Here is a 17,372-nt window from a genome sequence, read left to right as displayed (position 1 = left end):
ATCTGTTTGGTTAAAAACACAGATGTATTCAAACTCACCCAAACTCCTGCTTGGTCTCTGAGCATCACTGGGATATACAGTAAGTCCTTTCTCTGTAATAACAACAGAAGCTACAGCCCTTACTGAGAACCTTATATGGGCAAAGGACACACTGCTTTAAGTGTTTTAGATGAACTAACTTTTGACCCTCACACTCACTCTGTGATATAGTTATCACCATTTCCACTTATAGTTGTGGAAACTGAGTCATGTTAAGGCTAAGTGACTTGCCTCAGATCACATAATTAATAAGTGGGGAAAGCCAGGATTTGACCCCATGCAGCCTGAATACAAAGCCTGCACTATTAACCATTACACTACATTGCCACTTAAAAACTATCTCAATTTTTTTTTTACAATTTTGTTATAAGTTACAAGAAAAAAAAAATCACAGTATCAGCATAGCCCTTAAAGGTACAGGTTTTCCGCCCTAGCTGCATTTGGGTGGGATGTGTGGAATCTGCCGGCTTCACTGTCAGTGAGGTTCCCCCCTGTCCAGACCTTCTGCCTCCACCTCAGTCCAGGCCACACTCATCTTCCACCCAAGCTCTCCTCTGTCCTCATCGTGGGCTTCTCTGCCTCCAGGCTTGTCCTCTGAGCAGCAGGGACAGAGCTAGGCTGGGGGGTGCTGATGAGGACTGAGGCCACGAAAACCAGGCCAACCATCAGGCTAGGAGGTGGGGCAACCTGGAGGTGGTGAGAAGCAGCAGGAAGTTCCCAGCCCCAAGACTGGCAACTGGCAAGGCACACCTCAAGGGCAGGATGGGGAGGCAGGAGTTTGAGGGCACACCAGCCATCTCTCTGTGGCACTGCCTTCAGGATGAATCCAAACCACAGCTCTGCCCCTTACCAGCTGTGAGCACTTGGGGCAAAGAAATTGAGGCTTCGTGGAAAAGAAAACCTAAGTAATGATGACTTAAATGAGACAGGGGTTTCATTTTCTCAAGTAATAAGAAATTGAGAGGCAGGTAGTTGTTAGGTTTAGTTGGCAGCTCAAGGCATCAGCATCCAGGAACTTGTATTTTTCTCTCATGGCTCCAGGTACAGCCATCATAACCCCATTCCAGAAAGAAGGGCAGAGAAGTGCAAAAAAAGTCCATCCCCCTCTTTTTAGGATGGTTTCCTAGGAGCCCCACCCAGTGCCTTCTCATTATATCTCATTGGTCCAAACTGGGTCACATGGCCATCTCCAGCCACAAAGGAAGCTGGGAAATGTAGTTTTTTTCTTTTCTTTCTTTTAGCAGAGCACGTTATTGCCTCCAACAAAATTATGATTCTGTTAGACAGAAAGGAAGTACAGATACTAAGTCTATGTAACCAGAAGTCTCTGCCACAGGGGTAAATGGCATAATTTCCTCCATCAATAGAGTTGACGTGAGGATGAAACCAGGTAGTTCTTGTAAAGCACCTAGCAGATACCTGGCTCAGTTAGTGGCAGTGGGTATTCTTGACCTTGAGCTTTGCTAATGGCCCATCTGAGAAATGTCTTCACAAGAGGCTGACTCTGCAAAACCCTCACCAGGACCACCCACCCAGAGCAAGGGCTCAATAATTGCTAGTGGCATGGACTTGTCTAAACCCCACCCAAGGACAGACCTATCAGTAGAGGTAAGTGAGACACAGTCTGAAGCCTTTTTAAAACCCTCCATTGGAGGAAGTTGACCCTTAATAGCCCCACTCAGTAGGGGAGGGGTGAGACCTTGGGCCTCGGGCCCAGAGGCTGCAATGAGAGGGGTACTAATTGTCTGCCCCAATCTACCGCTGATCTTCTCCCTCTTTAGAGAGTTCTGGTTTCAGCCCCAGATTCTGGTGTCTCCCTTCCCTCTTCAGCCCCAAAAAGAGCTGGGCCTTCCTACTCGCCCCAGGGGGGCGGGTCTGACTGATCTGAGCCATCATGTTGGCATTAATTAAGGTGGATCTGGTGCTGTAACAATGAGATGCCCAAAAGCCTGTAGCTTAAGAACAAAGTTTATTTCTCTCTCTGTGACCTTCTTGAGGTCTGTGTTCAGGTTGGTGGGAGACTTTGCCCTACAAAGACATTCAGGGCCCAGATGCCGTTCACCTTGTGGCTCTGCCAACCCCTAGGGCTGTGTCACTATTACATGATTAAGGCTGGTCCCTGCCACGTTTGGGCTCCAGCTGTAGGAATGGGGCAGGAAGCAATGCCCAGTGCAGTAAGGGCTCCAGCCAGAAGGGGCGCTCTTCACCTCTGCTCACATTCTGCTGGAGGAAACTTAATCACGTTTCCAGGCTGTGGGGGTTTTGGAAAGGCAGTTCCAAGCTACATGTGTTCAGTAACAACTCTATCTATCACCACAAAAGGGTAGAATGGACTTTGGTGGTCTCTGTCCCTGTTCACCAGCAAACACCCATGACCATCCTTTTCCATGTATATAACACACTTCGTCCCTCCCTAAAAGGAGATGAGGTAAGAATAGGAAACACACAGTAGACAGTGATCCATTGCAATGATTAAATCTTGCTAGACAGAAATGACAAATACCAGTATCACTGCTGTCAGAACTCTCCCTGTCCAAACTCAGGAATGGAGCAGATTCAGATAATTTTTTGAGATATCTTTTCTTCGTGGACTCTCATGGATGTTATCCAAAACTCAGGGATCAGATACATTTGGATAATGCATTACACTACTCATAACCTGAACGCACTAGACATAACTCTCACTATCTGAATTCAGGAAGCACATGGATTTGGAGAGTGAGGATTCCTGGGCTACCTGTCCTGGCAGTGAAATGAGAAAGTCAACTGGCCACCTCAGTTTCGCTGTCTGGAACCACGCTTCGTCCCCGTCCTCCCCCGACCCAGCTTTGCCCTCCAGGAGGACCTTCCCTGTCAATTTCCCCCTTAGCCACATTGGAAGTAGGAGGTGTTGGGAGGTGTGCCCTCCTTTGAGGTTGTAGAGCTGCCCAAGTTTGCTGCTAGTGTAAGTTGGGAGAGGTACTGTAAATCTTAATCAGTCACAGGCTTTTGGGAGCCAGGCTTCTGACCACAATATGATTGCCTCAAAGACTTGGTCAGTTTCTGGTCCATTTGTTTCCAGTCGGTTCCTTGGTCAGTAACCATTATCACAGTTCTTTTCTGAATATAGTTCTGAGAGCTTCTTTATTTCTTGGCTCCCTTGTCTTACCCATCACTCTCTGTCTCTTGAGGCCACCTTTGTTTGGCTGAGAACACTTAGAGGAACTTTGAAAGATGCTTTTTGCATTTTTCTCTTCTCTTTGGTCCAAAAGCGGTTTCCTCTTCCAACACCGTGAAGCCTCCAATATCTGATACCTCCCTCTTCCCTTCCATTTCTGCTTTCAAAATAGCCAGCTCTCAACTGATCTCATCTCTTTCCTTAAGGAATTTTTTAAAGTTTCTTTCTTTATCCCTTAACAGCTCACAACGAGTGGTCAGGATTGGTGGGAGGCTCTGCTCCATGTGGTCATTCAGGGAGTCAGGGCCCTTCCGTCTTGTGGCTCCATCCCCTGCCCTCAACCCCCCGGCCCCTCCCTGGTTTGTCATGGTCTGCATGGCTGAGGCTGGTCATCAACATGTCTGGGCTCCAGCCGGTGGGAAAAAAGAAGAGATGATGAGTAGCAGACTTGTCTTAAGACCTCTGTGCCCAGAGCAGCACCCATCACTTCCACTGGCAAGAACTTAGTCACATGGCCACACCAAATTGCAAAGGGGTCTGAGAAATGCTACCACCATCAGGCAGCCATGTGCCAGAGAGTCAAGTCCCTACCTTACTGGGTCTGTTTGAGGACTTGGGTGATGCTGTAAGACTTTTTTTTTTTTTTTTTTTTTTTTTTACTATAGAAGAGAAGAGAATGAGTTTTTGTGGAGGGCTAGCAGTCTCTGCTACAGTGATGGTCTCACTCTTTTTGCCAGCAACTGGTTTAGGGATGGTGTGTGAAACAATTCAAGCCAATGAAATATGAAGGATTGTTCATGAGAAGCTTAACAGAAAAGTCTCCCTCAATATAAGAAAGAAACATCAGAAGAGTTGGTCCCTTCTCTCCCAGGACGTTGTCTTGTCAGGATGTGATGTCTGGAACTAGGCATCTCTCTTGTGATCATGAGGTCAGCAGGCTGTGAATAAGGTAGATGCTCTGAGGCTGGCACTGTGGGTAGATACAAGAACTCAGTCCTTAATGATACTGCTGGATCTGAGATGACTGTCCCTGGAGTCAGCCTCCTGCTGGACTTCTTATGTGTGACATGGAGCAATTCCCTACAATTTAAACTAATGAATGGAGGTTTTCTATTACCCGCTACCATAAATCTCTCACATTTCATCTGTAGTTGGACAGGAACAGAGATTGTGAGAATGGGTTCTGTGTGACCCTACAGGTCTGTTTGATTGAGGGCTTGGGTGATGCCATAAGGCAAAGATAACTGGACCCCCTTGCTGTCACTTCCTAGGTGGTCCTGGCCCTGATAAGGCAGGCTTCTCCAGGAACAAGGTTCTTCAGTTGTGTCTTGGGATGCTTTCACATCCATCAGCTTGTCAGATGCTCATAGCTCACGGTGTGACAGGCAGGTAAATATCACCAAGGCACCCCATTTTACAAGAAGGAAAAGAAGGCTGGGAGAAGTGCTGTGCTTTGGCCAAGTCTTCGTAGGGCTGGAACTATTGACTTGGCCCTGGTTCTCCTGCACTCCCGGTCCAGTGCTCTTGCTAGTGACACAGGACACTCTCTGCCAAAATAATTGGAGAAAAGGCATCATCTGAAATTTCATAAACACTTATACAAGGCAGTTAACACCCGGATCTTCAGGAAGCTTGTACTCTGGTGGGAGAGCAGAAACAAATAAATGAGCAAGTAAATATCTAAATTCACATCGCAGTAACTGCAGAAAGGGGATATGATGGGGGCCATGTAGAGACTAATAAGGGGAGGCAGGGGAGACACCCCTGCAGACATAACAGTAAGCTGAGACCCAAAGGACGAGTAGGGTGGGTGAAGAGGAGGAGGAGGGACAGCACCGCGGCTCAGGGAAGAGCCCACACAGAGACCTGGGGTGGGACAGTCCGGGCTCACGGAGGTAGCTGCATGCGTGGCTGGGGTCGTGAGAGCAAAGGAGAGGAGGAGCCTGACCACACAGGTGGTGCTGAATGAAAATCACCTCTGGAGCTGGACTGCTTGGGTTCACATCCTGATGCTATGGTTTATCAGCCTCACGGCCTGAAACGAAGCATTAACCACTCTGTGCTTCGGTGTCTTCCTCTTTCTTATCAAGTCCCGACCTTATCAGGATCTGGGAGGAGTCAGGGAGATGAGCTGTGTTCCAGTGCCTGGTACACAGTAAGTGCTCAGTAGATGTCAGCTGCTCTTAAGGGGCTTGTTATGGATTTCGGTCTTTGTTCTGTCAGTAATGGAGAATGCATGAATCAGGACCATCTTGGTTGCAAGGGACAGCAACCCAACTCACACTCGCTTAAGCGACAATAGGGGGATTTATTGGCTCATATAACTGAAAGATAAAGGTTTGGATCTGCCATCAGGCACAGCTGGATCCAGGCACATAGCACTGTCTACTGGACCCAGCCTTTCTCTCCACCTTTTGCTCTGCTTTCTCATGAGGTGACTACATTCTCAGGCTCTCTGTTCTCACATGGTGGCAGGGAGGCCACTTAGCTGCCATAGTGAAAGAGAATGCCTCTCTCCTGATTGCCATGGAGGTCGCCCACCATCCTGGCTCCCATCTGGTGCCCATCCCTGAGCCAATCCCATGGCAGTAGAGGGGTGGAGTAGAGTGGAAGAAGAGGAATTGATGCTGATCGACCAATCATGTCCCCAAACCTCTGAAATCCCTGCCCCGAGGCTGGCAGGGGCAGCAGATTCTGCAAAGGAAATCGGGGCACTGTTACCAGGTCAGGGAGAGGAATACCAACCAGGCAAACACAACCAGTGTTGAGTCAGAGCCACTGGTGGTTTTAAGCAAGGGAAGGACAGGCTCTGATGTTCATGTTGAGATGACTACTCTGGTTGCTGAACGGAGAAGTGGGCAGAGAGGAGGTGGGGAGAGAAATTGGGGGATGGTGTCAGGAGTCCAGGAGAGAGGGACAATGGTGTGGCCAGGGTGGTTGCTACCAGGAGCAGAGATGGATGAGAAAGGGGCACAATGCCAGGGCTTGGTGACAGACTGGGCAGGAGTGAGGACAGGCAGAGCCCAGTCTAAGAGCCAGGGTTTTAACCTGAGCAGCTGAGACAGGGAGCTTGAGGAGGCACTGGTTTGGGGTAAGAATGAGAGTTCAGCTTTGGCTGCGCTGCACGCGAGGAGCCCTGGGACACCACGGGGAGGAGTCCTAGAGGGGTTTCTTTGGCAGTGGAATTCCACTCTGGTCTGGTTGTTATGAAATATGAGAAGGATGAATAAACTGCATAATGCCTGCTCTACCCAGTAGAATGCACTAGAACCAAGAGAAGCCTGCCCTCCGGGGGAGCTGGGACAGGAACAGCTTGCTGGGCTGTTTGCAGGGAATGTGTTCCTAAAACAGCCAGGGTCCGTCCTGGTCCCTCCCTTAAGAGGCAAAAGAACTCTTGAATTCCTTGAGCAGCTAGGCAGTCAGGAACACTAGGCTGGGGGCATCCAATGAATGCTGGACAAACCGCCGGGGTCCAGCCCCCGGGAGCCTGCCTGGCAGCCGTGGTGAGAAAACAGGAACACGGGCTGTGTGGAAGCTGTCTGGGCCGATACCCGAAAGACCACATGGAAGGCGTGGCTCATGCAGCCCAGAGGCCATGGGGGTTCAGAGAGAGGGTTAATGTAGGGCTGGAATAATCCAAGTTGGCTTCCTGGAGGCAGAACTCAAGTGGCATAAAAAATATTCCAGGTAAGAATGGAAAAAAATATTCCAGGCAGAAGGATGACCTCAGGTTTGGAGTGCACCCTGCTCTGCCCCAAAGCAGCTGGGGCTCTCAGACTTTCTAAATTAGACCAGGACGCCAGTGCCCCCAGGGCTTCCCACATCTCCTGAGGTCTCAAGCCAGGGCTCAGGGTCCCCCAGGCTTCCCCTGTCATCTGAGGAAGAGCCAGCTCTTCCCTCCACTCTGCTCCTCATTTCCCTACCTCTGCGGCAGCCCTCAGCCCCCAGCCCTGCAGAGATTTCTCTGTCTGTGCCCCTCCCCTCAGCCTGGGCCTCCCCCAGGGAAGGGAGCTGGCAGGGAACACGGCCAACACCCAGCTGGTTCCCTGCTCCAGGAGGCATGGGGAGGGGGGGAAAGGGGAGAATGAATGCCAGGGCAAACAACCCCCCACCCCGCCCCACTGGGGAGGGGAGCTAGCGGCAGGCGGGAAAGGCCTGGCCTGGCACCTTATGCTGTGGGAGGAAATACAGGGCTTGGGGGATTGTCTAAGCTCCCCTCTCCAGGTCCTGGGGTGTGTGACTGGGCTGTCGGCCCAGCCTCAGTGGACCTGGGTTGGCCCCAGAGCTGGCAGGCCCCAGGCTAGTGAGCGAGCAGGAGAGTCAGCTTCCCATCCATTAGGCCCCTGGCCCGGGCTGCTGATGCCGAGCGGACATTCTGCTCTCAGCTCTAGTATCCACTTAGACATCGTTAATATTTTACGCTGCATAGCCAAGGGATCAATGTCTCGTTTCTAGCTCAGTATTTGTTTATAAGCAGTCATTGAAGCTTGCTTGGGGGAGATGCTTAGGAGCACCGGGGAAACTGAGGCAGGGGAGCAGGGGTGGGGCAGCTCAGGAGGACCCCCAAGATGGCTTTCTTTGCTTGCTCTTATCTCTGACCTCCTGTCTATCTTAGGTCTTGTACCCTGTACACACCCCGCTCCGCGAACAGGGGCCATCATGTGACACATCCCAGCCCTTGTCTTCAATCCTTTACAAGCCCCTGGAAAGGCTGGATTATCACCCCCACGTTATGGATGAGGAACAGACTCAGAGAGGTTATGTACCACGGGGCTCTTAACGGGGCTGTTGAGTGAGGATTGGTGAGAACTAGCTTGGTCACGGGCTAGACTTTGCACAGCACTTATGTGTAAACGAGATGGCGGGAGGTTTCTTAACCTTTCTAGATTTTATACACAAGCAACTCGTGGGCTCCAACAGAGCCACGTTCTCCGGCAACCGTTAGCATCTCTACTTAGAACTCTTGCCTTTGGTCAGCAGAGACTCACCGCAGGCCCACTTAAATGGAATCGAAAGCTGTGCATTTACAGTGTTTTTTTTTAAAAAAAAAAACCTCCAATAACTCAGTCTTCCACCAGGTGTGTTAAACAGCGAGGTTGAGTTGTGCAGGCTGAAGGAAACGCCGCAGCCTCTCTCCGCTTGGCTGTCCCCTGGAAGCAGTGCAGTGTCCTGGGACAGCGCCTGCTCCGGAATCCAGCGGGCTTGGGCTGTACCTGTGTCCCCTTCCATAATCCACTTTCTAGGTCTCGGTTTCCTGACCTGTAAAATAGGGGAAGAGGAATGCCCACTGGGGAGCCCTTAAGGACTGCAAGTAAACCTAAAAGCTTGGCTCCCGTACGCCAGCTCCAGCAGGGGCCCTCAGCCGCGTACGCTGCGGTTTCCCACCGCACCGTGGTAATTGACCTCTGCGCCTGGATCGCAGTACACGCTTAGTATTGTTGAATGAATGACAGAGCGGCTAGCAGAGGCTCCACAAATGGAAGCTGCTACTGTTCAGGATATAGGTCCAAACAGGGCTCACGCTCACAGGCTTGGTGCGGGGCTGGATATCCCCCTCCACTAAGACGCCAGAAAACAGAAGAACTCGGTGTTCACCGCCGCTCGCGCTTCCAGAGCTCTGGAGTCCCGGGCTGATGAGGACACCGCGGTGCGCAGCGCCCGCTGGAGGGCAGCAGAGAGTCACTCCCTCAAGTCCCGGAGTTTGGGGGCTTGGAGGATTCTGGGCTTCGCTCTGCCACGCTGTCTCCTCTCCCCTTCCTTTCTCCTTCCTTTTCGTGGCTTTTCTTTCCTGCTCAGTGTCCCCGGGCAGGAAGAAAGCGATCCACAAACGAATTAGCACTCTCTTGAACTGCCCGCGCATAGCATTTGGCATCCGCTCAGCTCTTTCCCACAGCCGGAAAGGCAGGCACCAGCCCCTCTTTACGGAGGACGAGGAGGCTGCAAGTCCGTAACTCAACCAAGGTCACGCAGCAAAGTCAGGACTTGAACTCATCTCCGTAGACGCTAATGCCGAGGCCCAACTCCCTGCTAAAGCCTCGAGCGCATGCGGGTTTCCAAAACCGGAGAACTTTGGATACCAACTTTTCCATTTTCAACGGGGGCCAAGTTCAATCTCCGGCCGAGGGCTGATGGTTGTGGGAAATACCCTGGGGCAAGAGGGCTTCCCGGATCCTCCTAAAGCCACCTCGGCGCTGGCCCGCGGGGCGGAAAGCGGCGGCGGCCAGGCTCAAGCTCCTCTCAGCCAGGAGAGTGGAACCCCGACTCTCCACGGAGAGCGACGCTGCGGCTCCCTTCCTCTCCAGCCCCCTCCCCAGCCACTCGGCCCCCACCTGCACGGGCATTTCGGTGAAACTACCGACCGCGCGGCCTCCCGGGGGCTGGCCGGGGAGCGGTGGCTGTGCGCCAGGTTCCGTCCAGGGGCTGGACCGTGCGGGGCGGGGCTGCCTCCCTCCGCCCCTTCCTGGGCTCGCGAGGGGGGGCCGCAGGGGACTCCTCCCCGGGTGGTCGCCGCGCCTAGGCCAATGAGCGCGCGGGGAGCCGCGATGGAGGCTGGTGCCCCCGGGAGCGCCGGGGACTCCCGCCGCCGCCGCTCCCCCGCGCCCCGGAGCCCGTGGGGCTGGAGGGGGGGTTGGCGAAAGAGGCGCGGCGCCCGCGCCGGGCATGGAGGCGCCTCTGGCCCGCTCCCGCCACCCGAGCTGCGCTCCGCGCCGCCGCCGCGCCTCGAAGTTTGCCGGCTGACTCGCAAAGTTGCGCTCGGGCTCCGCTGCCGCGCCGCGTCCAACCTCTCTGCGGGCCCCAGCTCGCCGCCGCCGCCGCCCTCCGCGGGGCCCCGGCCGGGTCGACATCCGCAGCCCCGCCTGCCGGGGGGCATGTGAGCCGCGGCCTCCCCTAGAGACCGGGCGGGCTGCACCGGCCCCGGTGCTCCCGAGGCAGCGCGCGGGCAAGGGGCACGCCCCGGCCCCAGGCAGCCCGGGCCGCCATGGGCATCCAGGGCATGGAGTTGTGCGCCATGGCCGTGGTGGTGCTGCTGTTCATCGCCGTCCTCAAGCAGTTCGGCATCCTGGAGCCCATGTCCATGGAAGGTAAAGCGTGGCCACCCGCCCCTCCGCTGCCCTCCCCAGGGGGCCAGGGGTCTGTGGGGAGGGAGCAGCACATGCGCTCCGGGGCGCGGGTATCTGGGTCCGGCGAGGAGCGGCCCTCGGGGACGCTGCCCTCCGCCGCGCTGGCCGCCTCGGCCGCCGCCCGCTCCTGACTCCGGAGGGCTGTGACTGGGACTAAGGGGGCAGAGAAGGCTCGGGCTCCGAGGGGATGGGGTCGCGGCGCTTGGGGTGGGTGTGAGCGAGGATGCCGGTGACACCTTGAGCGGGCATCCCTGACTGTCCTAGGCCTGCCAGTCCGAGCGGCCCCCGGTGATCACAGCCGGCTTGGCCGCCCGGCGGTGGGAGGTGGCACAGGGTGAAGATTACAGGAAGGACCCTCAGCCCAGGGCGTCTGACTACAGCGGCGAGTAATATAAAACCTCTGCGCGTGATGGGGCCGTCCCTTCCGCCCCCAGCCCACATCCAGTTCCCCTTCCCCAGGCAAGGCTCAGGCCCACGGCATCAGTAACCAAACCCTGAGGCGCCACTGTCTCAATAAAACATTAGCTGAGGAGACAGACCTACTCTAAAAGCAGACGTTGACGGCCTCCCTGGGATCCCCAACAGATACCCCCGACAAGTACCCTTGGAGCTGCTTCCCCACTTGGTACCTCCTTCCCACTTCTGGGCGGGTTAGGAGAAGGAACTGCTCCAGGACACACCCCTTGTGAAGGGGACCTTGACCCACCAGGGCTGTAACTTATCCTCTACAGCTCTGTACCTGGCCTGTGGAGAAGGGTCCATCCTGTCCCATGCCTGTCACCTGTCTGCCCCTGCTGTCCTCTTAGAGGAGGATGGGCCTCCTGCCTACCTCAGCACTCTGCTGACCTTGCCAGGCTCCAGCTCCTGGGACTGAAACCCAGAAGCCAGAGGGGAGGAGGGAGAACTCGAGGTTGCCTCTGAACAGCCCAGGCAGCCCCTCCAGCCTGGGGATGTGCCCCCAAACCCCTTCAAAGGGCTGCTGAGAGCAGGAAGGGGCACAGGGCCAGGAAGCAAGGCCCAGGCTCTATTCTGCCTTCAGAGCCCAGGGCTGGCTCTTTACCTGGGCCCCTCAGAAGCCATTGGGCTCCATCACACCTTTTCTAGGTGAGTTCAGGAGGCCCAGAGAGAAGGGACTTGCTCAAGGCAGTTCTGAGAGGTGCCACCTTGAACTTTACATTTTAGTTGGGGAAGAAAATTACCCAAACTGGGCCTGCACTTGGCTGGATGGATACTGACCCCGGCAGGGGGAATCTAGGGGACTTACTAGGAAATAGGGGTGGGGGTGGGTGGGCATCCCACGCTGCTGTGCCCTGAGGAACATGCCTCCTGTGGGGCACCAGCCCACCCCCATCCCCTATCCTTTCTCTACCTGGAGCCTGTGGTGGGAATGGGAGTGTTTGGTACCTGGGAAGCCATGGCCCCTACACTGCTCTTTGTCATTTCCTGGGCCCTCCTGGGACCACCAGGGGCCGGGAGCACGAGCCAGCCTCTCTCTACTTAAGTACTATAAACCCTTCTTAACTGAGTCCGATGTGCTCACGGGTCTGGCCGCCTGAAGTTTACCTTTGTGATTTCTAAGGACAAGGGATTTCTTTACAAGGTAATTGGATGCACACTACAGATGCTTTATTCAACTTGCTGAAAAGCCCACCTTAGGCTCTAATGAGTTTGTCTTTTCTGGTATATTTGCCCACTTGTGCCCCTTGGCATTCTGGGGCCTGGCTGCAGGGGGAGGAGCGCAGAGCCTCAGAGTCAGCCTGGTCTGAGCTGGGATCCTGTCACCCACACATACTGGCTATAAAATTCCCTTAACCTTTCTGAGCCTCAGTTTGGCTGTTCTGTAAAGTGGGACCAATAATAATTCCTGCCCCATAGGGCAGTAGCAGACTTTTAACCAGTCAGTAGGGCTTTAATGGCCCCCAGAATCATTTTTGGTAGTGTAATAAATGCACTAACTTTGTGAACCATTGCTATCACTAATAATTAACGACAGAATGATTACTCTTAATAGCAGAATTGATTCACAGTTGAAAACATTTTCTCACTTAGACAGGCCTCCCCTGCTTGCATCAGAGGGAGGGAGTTTTACGTTCCAGTTCCGTGTTGCTGAGGACTGGTACCCGCTAAGTGCCTGGGAAGGCCAATTGGCCAGTGTCTAGGGTACTGTCATGGGCTGTGAGGAGCCCAGGGCCTTCAGCCCCAGCCTGGATGTGAGCTGGCACCGAGGGAAGAGTGCTGGTGCCCAGCTGCCCTCCAAGCATGCACATGTGCAGTGGGGTGTGTCTCTTGTCCCCTCTGAGCCTCCGTAGTTCTCCTCTGTAAGAGACCAGAGTTAGGGTGTCCCTGGGGATTGTTAAGAACTAATGGATTTGGGTTCTAAGGATGCAGGCTTCTAGAAGTAGATGCGGAAGTTGAAAGGCCTTCCTTTCTCTGCCTGTCGCTCTCTGTCCCTGGGCGACTCTGTCAGGGGGAGCTCCAGCCTGGGCTGGCCACTAGCTTACTGGGTGACTTTGTTGCATCTAAGCCCCTCAAGCCTCAAATTCCTCTGTAGAATGAGAATAATAATAAAATTGTTCCCCCGTACACCCCACAGGCGCGTGGTGAACTTCAAGCACTTTGAAAAAGTTACAGTGAGACTCCAGCCTAAGAGACTCAAGGGCGGGCACACTGGTAAAAAGTGAGCCTGGACTGGTGAGCTGGTGCTGGTTCGCAGGCCTGCCACAGCCCTGCCACAGACTTCTTGTCCATAACTGTGGCCCAGGGCTTGGCTTTGGCTGCTGCCTCTGCTGTCTCAGTTCACATTTCCCAAGTTCAAGACTAGTGGCTCTCAACTGAGCAGTTTGGGTGCTTAGTGGATGTTCAGTGATGTCTGGAAGCATTTTGGACTGTCACAGTTGTTGGGGGTGAGGTGGGTGCTACTGGCATTGAGTGGGTAGAGGCCGGGGATGTGGCTAAATAAACAGCCTGCAAGGCGCAGGCAGCCCCTCACCACCAAGAATGGTCAGGCCCAAATGTCTGTGGTGAGGTTGAGAAACCTTGTTCTAGGAGGAGCACTGGCCAGGGGCGAGGAGAGCCATCTTTCAGCTCTCACGTGGCCACTAACAAGCTGTCATTAACTTGGGCAAGTCACTTTCCTCTCTGACTGCTTCCTCATCTGTAAGGAACTTTCCCTGACCCCTCTGGCTCCCTGCCCCTCTGGGTGTATTAGAGAAGATACTGTCCTGAAATCTTCTGTGTCCCTGTCCCCACCCAATGTGATCAGCTCTCTGAGGGCAGCAAGGACTTGTGTCCATACGCTGTGGTCCCAGAGTGCCCAGCACTGTCTGGCAAACAGCAGGTGTTGAGTCAGTGTAAATCATATGCCATTGTCAGCCACTTATTGGGCACCCAGTGTATGCCAGGCAGTGTGAGGCTGCCAGGAACACAAGCAGTGCAGGGTCTTGGCCCTCCCTTTAGGGCAGCCCTGGGAGGTGCCCTCTGAGGGGAGGGTCCCTCTGGCTGGGGTGGGGACAGGGAGGCTGGATTGTAGGGGCCCGAGTCTCGGGGGGGTAAAGAGAAGAGAGTGTGAGGGGGAGCATGGGGAGTGCCCAAGGCGGTGATATCCTGGCCCACCACCCCGCCTCAGCTGTCCCTAGTTGCCCTCTGTGCACAGCCGGCCATGGGGGGGCCTGGCCTTGCAAAGTGACCTGGGAGCCTGGTGGGTCTGCAGCCAACTCTTGGCTTGGAGAAGGCCCACGGGTCCACCGTTCCTCCTCCTGCTCCTTCTCCTGTTCTTCTTCCCCCAGCACCCTCTCCTACCTCTGCTGGGGGCCTGGTGATGCTCTGAGCATCCTGGATGCCCTTTTCCCTGGCAGGATCCACCACTCTTGGTAAACTGCAAGGCCCTCAGGCCTCCTGCAGCCCCTGGGCAGAGTTTCCAGATCTGGGACACTGATGCCAATAACAGTGGCCAGCACCTTGTGATCACTGTCTACACTAGGCACTTGGTGCACATCATCATTTTGTCCTCAACAGCAGGCCCATTTTACAGATGGGGAAACTGAGGCTCAGGGAGGGGCAGAGCCAGGACCTTTTTGAACTCTAGTATACCCTCCTGGCTACGTCTCTAACTCCACAGTGTCCAGGAGTCTTTGGACACAGCAGTGCGTCCCAGCCTCTGACAGTGCAGGTGTCTAGAGCCCAAAGTGGAGGCAGCTGTCTGGGTTCAAATCCAAAGAGGGAAAAGTCTCCCTCGTAGAGCTGCATAAATGGGTGCCAAGCTCACAAAGCAGGGCCCGGCATGGAGTCAGGGCTGTATGCATTAGCTCTCGTCATTTCTTACTGAAAATGTCCTGTCCTGAGTGCTCCCCAGGGTCACCGGTCACTAACTGTGGACTAGAAATTGGTGGGAGAGGAGGAGGCACTTGCTAGGCAATTCACCACGGTGGGCGTCCTGCACCACGTGCTCTGTACGGCCAGGGCTCCTGAGTCCCAACTGGCTCGAGCTGCTGCCCACAGGCCCCCTGGGACAGGCTCGGGAAAGGGCAGGAGAGAGGGGGGCTCTGCGTGGGGAGGCTTCCGCAGGACAGGTAGATGGGCTGGAGCCCAGGCCTGATGTGGCTGCAGGCTGGGAGACTTGCGCAAGGCCCCCTCCCTCCCACCCCAAGTCAGCGCCTGACTGCCGCACATCCAGACACAGTCAGAGGTTTCAAGGCCACTTAGCCACAGAACCTCAAATGAAGCTTTACTTAGAAGCCTGCCCTCCCAACATATTGCTTGGATTGTGAAGGGAGTCCTGCCCCACCGGCCTCCCCTTACCGCACGGCAATCCCCGGGGCTCCTCTGTGGGACCCCAAAGTCTAGATGTCACTTGACCAGCAGAGAGTAAGTGAGGAGTGAGATCCACCAGCCGGGTTCAAGAGGGGTGGGAGCCTGCGAGTGGGAACAGCACTTGGGGTTTTGCTGTGAATGAGAGCAAAGATGGGTGATGGCTGGAGGTGAAGTCGGCTCAAGAGAAGATCCTGCAGCCCACAAGGGAGCCTTGCAAAGGTTTCAGGGCCAGCCCAGGGAGTTCATACCAGCTTCATGCTTTGGGGTAGGCCAAAAAGCGCCCCTCAGCCACAGCAGGTTAGGGTGGGAGCCCCGTTTCACTGTGTGCTCGAGGCCCAGCTTCCTCTCCCCAGGCCCACGTGAACTGTCAACCACAGGCACCCTGGACAATTTCAGGCCCAGCTGTGTCTCTCAGGGGCTGGGTTCTTGTATCCCTAAGAGGCAGGTCCCTGAGGCGGTGTTAGGACCCACGTCCCTCCTGGTCCCCAGAGGCCGCATTTGAATTATGCACAGTCACCGCAGCTTCCCTCCTCGGTGCACACTCACTAAGGAGGGGCGTGACGTTAGGTCACTAGTGTGGGGACCACACGGAGGACTCAGAGGCCCCAAGAATGAAGGGAGTGTAGAGCCTCCATCAGTGAATTAGACTAAGCTTCGTGTTAAAACAGCCTTGGGGTAAGGAAGTCCATGACCTTCCCCTGGGGGACTGCATAGATGTTTGTATTTTCCCATTTATAAATAATGTTTCCCGTTTTTTTTAATTTATTTTTTTAATTGAAGTACAGTTGATTTACAGTGTTGTATTAGTTTCTGGTGTACAGCTCAGTAATTCAGTTATTCATATAATATGTACACATTCTTTTTCATTATAGGTTATTACAAGATATTGAATATAGTTCCCTGTGCTATACAATAGGTCCTTATTGTTTATCTATTTTATATATAGTAGTTGGTATCTGCTAATCCCACATTCCTAATTTAGCCCTCTTCCCCTTCCCCTTTGGTAACTGTAAGTTTGTTTTCTATGTCTGTGAGTCTCTTTCTGTTTTGTAAATGAGTTCATCTGTATCATTTCTTTAAGATTCCACATATAAGTGAGATCATAGGATATTTGTCTTTCTCTGTCTGACCTACTTCACTTAGTATGATAATCTCTAGGTCCATCCATTTGCTGCAAATGACATTTCATTCCTTTTTATGGCCACGTAGTATTCCATTGTATATGTACCACCATTCATCTGTCGATGGACATTTAAGTTGCTTCCATGTCTTGGCTATTGTAAATACTGCTGCTATGAACATTGGGGTGCATGTACCTTTTTGAATTAGAGTTCTCTTTGGCTGTATGTCCAGGAGTGGGATTGCTGGATCATAGGGTAAATCTATTTTTAGTTTTTTAAGAAATCTTCATACATACTGATTTCCATAGTAGCTACACCAAATTACCTTCCCACCAGCAGTGTAGGAGGGTTCCCTTTTCTCCACACCCTCTGCAGGATTTATTATTTGTGGACTTTTAAATGGTGGCCATTCTGACCAGTGTGAGATGATACCTCATTGTACTTTTGCATTTCTCTGATAATTAGTGATATTGAGCAGCTTTTCATGTGCCTATTGGTCATCTGTATGTCTTCTTTGGAGAAATGCCTATTTAGGTCTTCTGAAACAGGAAACATAGCTGGGGGGGCCAGCCACCCAGCGTGTGTTATGGTGCAGCCCCCACATGCAGGCATTGTTCCAGGGCTGGGTGCAGCACTGAGCCAATAGAAGGACCTGTCAAGGTCCCCGTGGTAGAGGGAGAGACTGACCATAGACCACTTGTATTGTTCTGCTCGGGCTGCCATAACAGAAGAGCACGGACTGGGGAACTCACACAACAGAAATTTCTGTTGTCACAATTCTGGAGGCCAGAAGCCCCAGATCAAAGTGTCAGCGGTGTTGGTTTCTGGTGAGGCCCCTCTTCTTGGTGTGCAGATGGCCACCTGCTTGCTATGTCCTCCCGTGGCCTTTCCTTGGTGTGTGCATGGGGATGGGGGCAGGAGATCTCTCTTCCTCTTATAAGGGAACCAATTCTATTGGGTTAGGGCCCCACCTTTAAATCTCATTTAATCCTAATTACCTCCTAAAAACTTTATCACGTTGGGAAGTCAGGGCTTAAACATATGAACTGGGGAAGTGGGGGACACAAGTCCATAGCACCAGTAAACAGAGAAATAGGCACACGCCATAGACCCACAGGATCCAGG

General features: G+C 53.6%; 1 protein-coding gene across 2 annotated transcripts in view; it reads left to right on the top strand.

Moving 5' to 3' along the window:
- The window catches only part of KCNIP3 (potassium voltage-gated channel interacting protein 3), a 74,388-nt gene that overhangs the window by 39,565 nt on the left and 17,451 nt on the right, over positions 1-17,372 (top strand). The window contains exon 1 of one of the 2 annotated variants that reach the window (XM_032469837.1): positions 10,151-10,278. The exons of the other annotated variant lie outside the window; for it this stretch is intronic. Coding sequence (XP_032325728.1) covers positions 10,176-10,278 — 103 coding nt within the window. The 5' untranslated portion in view covers positions 10,151-10,175. Of the gene's footprint in view, positions 1-10,150; positions 10,279-17,372 lie in introns of those variants that run through there. 2 annotated transcript variants of the gene reach the window in all.

This window comes from Camelus ferus, chromosome 28 (assembly GCF_009834535.1).
Source record: "Camelus ferus isolate YT-003-E chromosome 28, BCGSAC_Cfer_1.0, whole genome shotgun sequence".
Taxonomy (NCBI): Eukaryota; Metazoa; Chordata; class Mammalia; order Artiodactyla; family Camelidae; genus Camelus; species Camelus ferus.
This window is presented reverse-complemented; position numbering and strand designations above follow the sequence as displayed.